The sequence below is a fragment of the Acipenser ruthenus genome, chromosome 29, assembly GCF_902713425.1.
Source record: "Acipenser ruthenus chromosome 29, fAciRut3.2 maternal haplotype, whole genome shotgun sequence".
NCBI lineage: Eukaryota > Metazoa > Chordata > Actinopteri > Acipenseriformes > Acipenseridae > Acipenser > Acipenser ruthenus.
The window spans coordinates 3,676,713-3,687,885 of NC_081217.1; the positions used below are offsets into that span (position 1 = coordinate 3,676,713).

An 11,173-nucleotide genomic window follows, 5' to 3' on the forward strand; every position below is an offset into this window, starting at 1 on the left:
TTAACACACAGATAAACAGATTTCTCCTGGAGCTGCGTTCCAGCTGGGCAGCCCCCAAAGTCAGTGACCATCTGTGTCGCTTCACACCTCCTTCCAGCACGAGCATTTATCAAGCCGGACGTGGGCTAAAGAGGCAGATTAAACCCCCCACTGCCTGATTGCTTTGGCTGCAAGTTAATGAAAACCACCTGCAGCCTAACAAGCACTCAGAACGTCGCTAAAGCATTTGTAAGCTGGTACTGAATTTTAGGATAAAGTCAATAATTCGGCTCTAACCCTAAATGGACACAACATCCTTTAACCTGCTTAACCTTTGTATAATATTTCAATAAAATTAACCTAGGCAAGAGCCGACACATCATGTGGCAATTCATGTAGACAACTAAGAAGTCATATGATCCAGAGGGCAGCATCCAAGTCAAAGGGCTGTTTAGTTAGCAGCTGCTCGTGATGTGTGTAAAAGAAAAGTCTGAAAGGACGAGTGTAGTGGGTGCTGACTGTTATGTAGGTCTTTAGGAATGGGAAATGTTACAAGAGGCAACCACTGATATAACACATAGAATAATCCGAACCCATGCTGTATCTACCAGACCAGTGTGCAGGACGTCACGAGGAACATTGTTTTATTCAGGACCTGAGGGTATGTGTCCAAAATGTACGAAATGTGTACGAAATAAAGAACCCTATTGATATACACACTGTGCTGCCCTGCCTTACATCCTTGCAGCTAAACTGTAGTATTCTTACTGTTGTGTGTCCGGAGATTGGAGCCCTCTGATATTGAAATGTACTCAGCGGGGGTGAGGCCAGCGTTTGAAGCTCCCTGCTCCTGCGTGCCCCTGTATCAAGGGCTCGGATGCCAAAAATCTGCTCTCTTTTTCTTTTACGTGATCTGGTTCAGGAGAACAGAAATCTCGATAAAGGTCCTTTTTATAAGACAGAGTCGTCATTAAAAATATAGTTCAATCACATGGTGAGACATGTGGAAGAGTTTAGGAGTTTGGGGATAGGGTGGGGGGGACTGGTAATACAAAATGTATTACAGTGTGGAGCAAAACTCTAGATGGCGCTATTGTCTTATTGTTCCAGAGTTCAGAATAGTAGGGGTTGAATAAACACCGTCATTGTTCTCTCTATTGTCGCTGTCCTTTCATTGCGTTCCCGGGAACGGACACTACATCAGCCCCATTGTTTGTAGTTCTGTATTGGTATACTGCTTATTACATACGCTGGCATTGTTGAACAGTAATGTCTCTGTTATTTGCAGTATCACTTCATCCCACAGTTTCTGGACTGGTGACAATAAGCAAACATCCATTCAGTATTTCATTCATTCATCCCTACCCCCTAGTACTTCAAGCAGCTTTCTAACGGTATGTATTGAAAGCCAAATCACAGTTTCAAGTGGGATTCCTCAGTTTTAAGCAATTCAACCACACTGCCTCCAGGTCCACAGCTCTGACTTCTAAGCCAGTCTTGCGTCTACAAACTATTTCAACAAGATTTAATTAGCTGCAGCATCAAAGGAGACTCATTTTGGAACAGAATAAGCATAATTTGCTGAGGTATAACGTACTGTAAAAGGAGTTCTGGCCCAGCAGTAACACTGCCCCCTACTGATTCAACGGCAGAACACAGCTAATTACACTACCGTCCGAGATTGGTCTCCCACCTAATGAACATACCCATCGAGGTTTAGCTTCTGAGATTTCACAATCCAACGTCATATGGCTATCCTTGTCCGGGCAATGTTTGAGAGCTCTGCCGGCCCCCAGGGTGTTGCTCGCAGCTGTCACTCATCCCCGTCAGCTCTCTGGCTATCAGCATTTTAAATATTAAATATAAATACAGACAAGCTGTTAGACAAAATGTTTTGTTTTTTTTTTATGATTAATGTGCATTTTTTTATTAATCTATTCTGATTCAAGGGGAACATGTAATTCTGCATGATCATTAGATAAGATTATAGTCCCATTTCCCAGATACAATTTAGTAAAAAAAAAAAAATACAACTCCTCACTCATTAATGTGTGTATATAGCCTACATTATATGTATTTTCCACATGCTCCACAGTCAATACATTATACATGTATTCATTATGGATGAGTGCTATAATGGAAAATATTTTCACTGAGGTTTAGAGGAGTTACCAGCAGTGCCTTTTAATTCTTCATTAAGGAACCACTGCAGAACCCTCTTTCAACCGTGGAATTTTACTGTAGAATTAATAACACCATTGCCTTTCAGCCAGTTACATGAAATTCTCTAAAGCAAGGGCTTAATAAAACATGATATGCACTCCGCAAGCAAGCATTGCACCCCGCTGCTGCTCTGGATTAGGGGTGAGTCAACAGAACGAATTTACATTCTACCGGCAGGTGGGTTTGGAGTGTTATACACAGTATTTGTATTCCACTAAAGTAAGATAGTGACCTGTAGGGGGGTGTTAGATGTCATAGGCAGACAGTAAGAATTAGGACTAGTGACTAGTCATGTGTTGGACCATTCCATCTCACAGAGGACGGGGGAGTAGGCAAACACTGCATCTTTGCAGGGGTGTATCTAGATAAGGTGGCTAGAACATTATGCAGTACATAAAGTAGAAACATATGGTATGCAAACTGCCCCAGGCAGAAAATAGTTTCAACTACTGCCTCTAAAATGAGTATGAAAGAATCATTAGGGAAAAATCCCTGCAGTGTTTTCTTTTTGTGTTGAATTAAAAAATCTAGTCTATCTGTGTACAAAATATGAACAAACTGCAGGTAGAGAATGCAGAAACAGATCGTCTTCTACAAAATTATTAATGAAAATGCGGTGTCATGAATGGCTGAATTATTGAGTCATTTTAAATGATGGTTCACCAAAAGGTGAATCTTGAAATAGAAAGCTTATGCTCCTTCTAATGCCAGAAATGTAAAATACATTTTGTGATGGAATTTCAGACATCTAAGCTTACAGTAGATCATTAAATTAACTCTTTAAAGACAGATTGTAGTATGCCATTTGCACTAGTACTATAGACAGTACAACAAGGCTGCTGTAGCTTTGGGATAGACACTTGGTTTGTAGTCTATCACGTATGGACTAGATTATTATGACTTTGTACATGCAGACTACTGTACAGTAACTGCAGTGCCAGAATACCTATACACATGGTAAGCTGCATTTACTCTAGAATTCATAGAACAATGCAGTGCTGTTTGAGATAATCTGCAGTTACACTCCGCATTTATATCCCTTCCCATTATAAAGCAAAGAAAATAACTAAAATGCCCATCCCAAGCTTGCACTAGTTATGACGAGAGAGTTTGTGTTGCTGCTGCCACCTACTGGACATTCTTTAAAATAGCATTCCAATCCCAGTGCGGTGATGGCTCGTCAGACTGAGGTACCTTTCACTAAACTGCTCCCATCCACCAGGCATGATCAGAGCAGCTTGGCAAACCACATTAAAGACAGCATCTGTGCGCATCATGCCTGTGCAATCTGTGGGCAATATGCAGTATGCAAGCAGGTTTGGTATTGTTACAGTACGTCCTTGTTCAAATGAGTTTGCTTGTTTTTCGCAGTAATAATGTCAGTCATTCACACGTATCACTATTACTCACTGAGTGTGTTGACTGAACACATCTTGAACATGGATAGCACTCAAACCATGCCCCAGCATGGTGCTATAGGCCACTACGCTATAATGGCAGAGGGGTTTGGCTTTGTGGTGAGCTGCTAAAAGTCTTGTGAAAACTATAAACAAACCCCATTGCACTCTTTTTCGTATGGGATTCTAAGTTGTATGACCGTTTCATATAGCTGGGTTCGAAAGAGAGTATACTGAATGAGCTTTCGTGGTATACGTTTTTTATTCGCCTGCAGGAGGATGTCTCAGCAAACCGCAAGTCCCTGGCATTACTAGCAGTACAATTATTTTTAGACATCTATCTATCTATCTATCTATCTATCTATCTATCTATCTATCTATCTATCTATCTATTCCACCTTAATTTAAAAAAAGATACATGAAAACATTGACCAGTGAAGAAATTGGCCATAATGATAAGTAAATTTCACTCCAAACGCGTGATAAAGTAGGCACTAAGCATGTCTTAATAGTCCAATTCAATATTACAAGAACCGCTTTAGGGGTGAGATAAGAGTTCTTCATCTTGAGATTTGCAAAGCCTGTATTATTAATTTCAATCAATAACAACCTCACCTGCGCATGCGTTAGTCTTTTTTGTGATTCGACCTGAAGGGTGACGTTATACGCAGCCCTGCCCCGCCCCTCACGTCCTATAAAGACAAAGTACAGCATTCGCGCTTTCTTCGTGCGCAGGCAGGGAGAAGGGCGGGCTCTGTGTTTTGTTACTGGTTTAATTTCAGTTTTAACGGCAGGTTTACTAAAAAAACAAAACGGCAGCAGTCGTTATAATTTGAAAGAAAATGCCCCGTGTTTACATCGGCAGATTGAGCTACCATGTTCGGGAGAAGGATATCCAAAGGTTCTTCAGCGGCTACGGCAAGTTGCTGGAGATCGACCTGAAAAATGGGTAAGGAGAGGGGGGAGCGCGCAGCGGCCGTTATCGCTGGGCTCGGGACCCGTCTGTGCTCACAGAAAACACGTATTACCTGAGCGGGTTATTGAAATGCGCGTTATTTTGATGTCGTTTACTTGCTTGTGATGTAGGATGTGGCGCAGGCGGGGTGTAATTTATGAATTGGAAGGATATATTTATTTGTAGCAGTTAGCCAGTGTTGTAAATTGCCGCGTGTACAAAATGGCCGCTTTGCACACAAAAAGACACACATGTGGTTTTACTCCTGCCTTCGGAGACGTTTGACTAAACGTCTGTGTTTTTAAATTCTGATCTTTAAACTGCTTGTCGAAAATGTGAAGCGGATATATTGCCATTTTGTAGCCTAGAAGCGGTTTGTTTGTTTTATTTATTTATTTATTTATGTATTTATTTAGCGTAAACTGTATTTGTAACAAAGTAAAATCTGAGATATGGGGTTGATGTCTTTAAATACATTGGTCACGTTTAAAATGTGTGTCTATATAAATGTAGCGGAGGTGTTTCTCATAGACTGGGCCTTGTTGCCTAATAGTTGGTGTTTAAAAATATTTTCTACTTTTGTAAATGTGCAACCGCCTATAAATATATAAAATGACTGCACTCAACGGAATAACAATTTGAACATTATTGAGCCGTGCTTTGTAAATTTAATAGACAGGCGAGGAGAACAAAGCATTGTAAACTACGGCGCGGGGAGGTGTCGATGTAGGCCACAAACAGCAAACCTGTAAATATATTTTGCACGATAGCGTGAAATTCTTGGCAGTGATGTTGTAAACTGCAAGACGTATCTGCTAAAGCAGATGACATTTAACACGTATGAAAAGCGGAAGTGGGGTGAATTGGTAGGATTTATGAAACAAAAATTGCGCAGAAGTGGACAAAATCCAATGACTTTTTTAAAATTGTAATCCATGTACCTGCTGGACGCTGCATATTGTCAAAGTTTGGCTTCCTTTACAGTTTAAGGCATATGGCTAACTTTGTTTACATTCCCCTCTGCGGCATTTGCCATGGCCATGTAGGGGGCTGGGTTATGAATGTCCTCGAGTTATAACGTGTCCAACTTTGCTGCAGGTATGGTTTTGTGGAGTTTGAAGACACCCGTGATGCTGACGATGCCGTGTACGAGCTGAACGGCAAGGAGCTGTGTGGGGAGCGTGTGATCGTGGAGCATGCCCGCGGACCTCGCAGGGACCGAGATGGATACGGAGGCGGCGGAGGAGGAGGAGGTTATGGTGGACGCAGTAAGGACTGTTTACCCTTACTTGAGAGGGATTGGCATTTCTTAATTTGTGTAATATTTCTAACTTTTTTCAGGAAGCCATTCAGACTTGCAGAAGGTGTATTCAATGCAGATATTGTGGTGCTAATATGAGGCTTTCAAATGTAAACAACTTTGAAGCAGTTTGTCTTCTGTAGCCATGGTTATCAAACGGGGGGGGGGGGTACACACCCCTGGTGTGGGTGAGATTGATGGGGGGGGGGGGGAAATAGGAAAAACATGGCACATCTTGATATGGCATGTCAACGTTTCTAGATGGCACTGTGCAGCTAGCTGGTGTCTTTTAAGCTTATGTATGTGTGTGTGGGAGTGGGTTTAAGTACCACATACAAGTAGGTGTATTCAGGTCCAGGAATTGAGAACCACTGTGATAGCTATCGGCAGTTAATGCACTGACCTGAATTTATAGAAGGCAGTAAAATCAGATTCACACTTACTGGGTAAGTTGGCAAAGAACATTGAACTACACATTTGGTACGCCAAGTGGTGATTCCCCATTTAAAATCCCAGCAAATGCACATGTTCCCTCCACTTTTTAATTATCCACATGGCGCCAGTCAGATATCAAACACTGCAACTTGTTGAAATGTCTCCAAGGAGCACTGCTGTCTTGAGTATTTAGCAGGTGTTTTGGTCAAGTGGCATAGGTAATTGAAGAGATTTCTTCAGTTCTACACTGAACTGGATGACATGACTAGCTTTGCTAGCACGTCCTGAAAGTCTTGCCTGGTTGATGGTAGGTTTTGGGGGTGTTGCCAAATGGTGCATCTGCTATAATAGCTACATAAGCGCCTATTTAAGCTTAACATTTATACAAGTTATAATGTTAGGATATGGTTATTTAAATGGCAGCTGGGTTGCAAGTTTTCTATTTCATTCAAGCTGCACAGCACTGGACACAGGTTATAATTAGGTCACAGATTTTGTAGTTTTATCAAGCAGTTATGGCCTTTCCTGAAATAACTGGATTACATGGGTAGTCTAGATTCAATATAATGATGTGAATGTATTTGCCCTGTCATTTTAATGACTTATGGTTGGGTATTCAAGGCTATTCATTCAGTGAAAGTGAAGGTATTAAGATTTAAATGAAGTGAGCTACACTGGTACAGTAAGGACAGTAAAGAATGCCATGTCTCATTTAATCCATTGTATACATGTGCCTTGCTGCCATTTCAATAGCCTTGTAAATATGACATTGTGTGAAGTTACATTGTTTACTACTTAATTCAATATTGTTAACAAAGTCCTTGATGTTTCAATTTGAAAGAGTCCTGTGCGGGCTGAGTCCGAGTCCATTGAGGCTAAGATGACTGCCTGTCCCGTTTGGCCTTGGCTTTCACCTTACATTGTGTGTGTGACCTTTGCCCTTTGACCCTTTGGCTGACCTAACCGGAAGCCATGATGACAGCAGCCTTTTGCCAATAGACCAGGGTGATGGTGAGGAATCCAGTTGGTTTTAATATGTTAAAAAGAAATAATGGCGCGATTAGCCAAAACTCAAGATGTTGCCGTCATCTGTTAACCTGCTTTGTAAAAGAGCAGTTGGCTTTCAACACTGTAATTTGATTGGTGAGTTGTAGAAAGACCATACATTAAATAAACATTAAAAAAAATAAAAAAATAAATACAAGTAATGCTAAACTACGTTTCCAGATCGTAAAAACTGGGATTTGGAGGTAATGCCTGCCTGTGTCTTTAAAGTTACGTGTCCGGATTGAAGGGTTAGTTCCTGAACTGAGCCAGTTAAATGGCTTAGTAAATTGACCAATCTGCCATCACATTTGATGCTTTGGGGCATGTCTTTGTATTTTCTGCATAATCCAAAGCCTAAACCTTACAGTAAACATAAACTAACAAATTGCTGTAAGTGAATCCCTCTTGCATACTGTTATATGTAAACACATCAGGCAGCTCATTACACAAATAAGAATTCCTAGGCCGTAGATTTAAAAGTACACACACTGCAGCATGGGGTAGATTTTGATCTGCACAGTGATGTTGAATGATCTGTGTACTCTGTTCATTCCTGCTGTACACACAGGCTGGCTTTGACTCATTTTTTTATTTTATTTTTTTAATTTCTTTGGAGATACCAAAACCACCTCTACAGAGGCTGCCCAACAATACCTTTTTTTTTTAAATTTTATATTTGTTCGGACTGTAATCCTTATGCTCAAGTATTCTCAATCCAGGCACGAGTGGTAGTTAAATTTGTGCATGAGAAAGTGGCTTAACCCTAAATTAAAACAGTCTGCAAGGACCTCCTTGATAGATGTGAAACAGAGAAATTGGAAGAGACTTTGAGTTGATAAGATGGTAGAATGGCTCCTTCTGTTTCCTCCCTGAGTCCCTACGGAGCAGTGATTGCCTGCCTTGATGCTGTTCTTATTGTCTCTCCCTTTGTGTTTGAAGGTGGTGGTGGTGGTGGTGGTGGCGGCAGTGGAGGCGGCTACAGCAGAAGCCGTGTTGGCAGGGATAAGTATGGGCCTCCTGTCCGCACAGAATACCGTCTGGTTGTGGAGAACCTCTCCAGTCGCTGCAGCTGGCAAGACCTCAAGGTGTGTATGCAAGGATGGTTGGAATAGAAGTTGGGTGTTTTATTAAAGCCTTTTACTAGGCTCTAATATAGTGCTTTATTATGTATTTAACAAGTTGTTTGACTAGCTTTCATCCGTTGGAGTTATTCTGTTTGGCATCCATTGTGCTTTTTAATAATGAAAGGAATACTTGTCAAGGTTAAAATAGTTGCAGTTGCTCCAGTTTAACGCATAATGTTTATTTTTTGAATTCAGGATTTTATGCGGCAGGCTGGGGAGGTCACGTATGCCGATGCTCACAAGGAGCGCACCAATGAAGGGGTGATTGAATTCCGCTCCCACTCGGACATGAAGAGGGCGATGGAGAAGCTGGACGGCACCGACATCAACGGTCGGAAGATCCGTCTGGTGGAGGACAAGCCGCGTCGTCGACGCTCCTACTCTGGAAGCCGCTCCAGGTAACCACTGCCTTTCCCCATTTTGTGCAGTGAACTCTTTCAGTACTGTGTAATTTGACAGTCTGCCCCAAGTGAACCCTTCAGAAATGCAAGTCCTGAGCTCGAAACAAATGAATGGACATGGATTTACATTTTGGGGAAGTTCTATTTTGCATTGTATTTCTTCCATTGACCTGTATACAGTTCTGCAGTATTGACAGAGTGAACCGCCTTACTGATGCTTGTTTTCATCCACCAGGTCCCGCAGCAGGCGCCGTTCGCGTAGCAGGAGCCGCAGGAGCAGCCGATCCCGCAGCAACTCGAGGTCACGTTCCCGGTAAGCAAGCCTTGAATTGCCAGAATTAAAATTTAACTAATTTTCTTGTCATATGTGAGTGCTAATTGTAACTGACTATTTCAGATCCCGATCAAGAAGCAAACGCCGTTCTAGGTCAGGGAACAGAAAATCTCGTTCTAGGTCAGCCAGGAAATCCCGTTCTAAATCCCCTGCCAGGAGGTCACGGTCTAGATCCCGCACCAGGAAGTCTCGTTCGAGGTCCCGCACCAGGAAGTCCCATTCCCACTCTCCCAGCAGGAAGTCCAGGTCGAGATCAAACAGGAAGTCCCGCTCCAAGAGTGTGTCAAAGCCCAAGTCAGACCGGGACTCCCGCAGCCCCTCTAAAGAGAAGTCTGAGGTCAAGAAGTCCCGCAGCCGATCTTGCTCCCCTATGGAGAATGGGAAAGGGGACCAGCCCAAATCTGCCTCCCCTTCCACCTCCCCCAAGCCAGACGAGCGTCGCTCTAAATCTCCCCCGTCCAAACGATCAGCATCCCGTTCCCCTTCACGCTCAAAATCCCGTTCCAGGTCTGGCTCCAGGGATTAGCAGCTAGCGGGATTGTCTGTGCCTGTGTTTCTCTCTGGAGGGGTTTATTCCAGTAATTGGGGGATGATTTTTTTGTTTTGTTACCTGTTTACACTGATCTGCAGATTTAAGTGCTCAAGGTTTGGTTAAGTTGTATGGCTTCCTGGCACTTGGCTTGAAGGCTGCTGTTTTATTTACATAAGATTACTTAAATAAGATTTATGAATTGTATGTGACCTGACAAACCAAATGTGGGTTACTTGGGCTGCAAAGAAGTGCATACCTAATGGACTTAAGTTCTGGTTTTCTTTTGACCTTTTGTTTGACCTGAGCAACATTACCAGGTGGATAGTACCACTAGCAGATTTGGGCATTGTATATGTGCTGATGCTCTCCTTGAATTAAAGCAGTAGTATGACCTTTAACCCTGACATTTACTGAAGTGTTTGCAAATGATATATATTTTTTTTTCTTTTTTTTTTTTTTTTTTTAGTATCTGTTGCCAACTTTAGTTAAATAGCCACCATTTATTGCCCATCCTAAATAGTTATGTGTTTGTTGCACCAGTTTGTTTCCTTGTGGCATGAGACCAGCAATAACAACTATTGATCACTGATTCAGGACCCTGCCATGTGTGTTTTCTTTTATTGCCAAAGTGTAAACCCTGAAACAAGCATGTTAACTTTTTACTGTACAGTTGTATTAAAGGTTCTTAAGAAAAATAAAATCCATTCTATGTCTCCTTTCTGTTTGTCCATTGAAGTGTGTACCTTGTGAAAATAGATGCTCACACCCATCCTGTGCACCATATCAACATGTTTCACTTGGATTGCTGTTAAAGTTGATGTCAGTTTTTTTTATATCTGCTGATTAGGATCAGCTAAACCATATGAATACACTGTGCCCAGACCTCCCCAATGGTGGATCCCTTTCCTAACAGCAGATGACCCCTAAGCAATACATGTGCTGACTTCTTCAGGAATGTCCTAACACTTCCACAGTCAAGGAATGAAGTGGTTTTAATGCATAGAACGATATGGGTGAGGATGCTGTGTACCTCCAGATGTGTAGTAATTTAAATATAGTATGACTTAAAATGCATTCAAAGGTCCGTCTGGAGCAGAGTTCATGCGTTATATGTACTTGACACATGAGAAGTAATAACCTGGTAATTTGGTCAAATAATGTAGACTAGGCTTTGGTGCTAGCTTCCTTTACCTAGGCACAGAGTAGCTTGTTGCCTATTTTCACTTTTGTAAACTAATACATGATATTCAATGTCCGTATACTGAGATCATTGGGAATATTTTTTTGTGGCTACATGCTTGGTGGTTGTGAACCTGCGGAGACCATAATTAGGCACATCTATATTATAAAAATTCAAATCAATGTGCAGTGGGAAAACACGATTAAATGTATTTGCATAAATCGGATTGTGTTGAGCTATGTGGGTATATTGATGAGTTTGGTAAA

The 11,173-nt window shown here is 41.8% G+C and overlaps 1 protein-coding gene across 1 annotated transcript; it reads left to right on the forward strand.

The window, feature by feature from the left end:
- Positions 1–4,299: 4,299 nt before the first annotated feature.
- LOC117432321 (serine/arginine-rich splicing factor 6-like) lies at positions 4,300–10,427 on the forward strand. Its single transcript, XM_034054079.3, has 6 exons — positions 4,300–4,548; positions 5,653–5,822; positions 8,276–8,421; positions 8,656–8,858; positions 9,097–9,174; positions 9,259–10,427. The coding sequence occupies exons 1-6, from the start codon at positions 4,442–4,444 to the stop codon at positions 9,719–9,721; spliced, it is 1,167 nt and encodes a 388-aa protein (XP_033909970.2). The 5' UTR covers positions 4,300–4,441; the 3' UTR covers positions 9,722–10,427.
- The last annotated feature ends 746 nt before the right edge of the window (positions 10,428–11,173 follow it).

Bases quoted from the DNA above. Each gene is read 5' to 3' on its own strand.
- LOC117432321 (XM_034054079.3), top strand. From the start codon at position 4,442: ATGCCCCGTGTTTACATCGGCAGATTGAGCTACCATGTTCGGGAGAAG. The intron at 8,422-8,655 runs GTGTGTATGCAA...TTTTGAATTCAG, and splicing joins GCAGCTGGCAAGACCTCAAG to GATTTTATGCGGCAGGCTGG. The intron at 9,175-9,258 runs GTAAGCAAGCCT...TGACTATTTCAG, and splicing joins AACTCGAGGTCACGTTCCCG to ATCCCGATCAAGAAGCAAAC.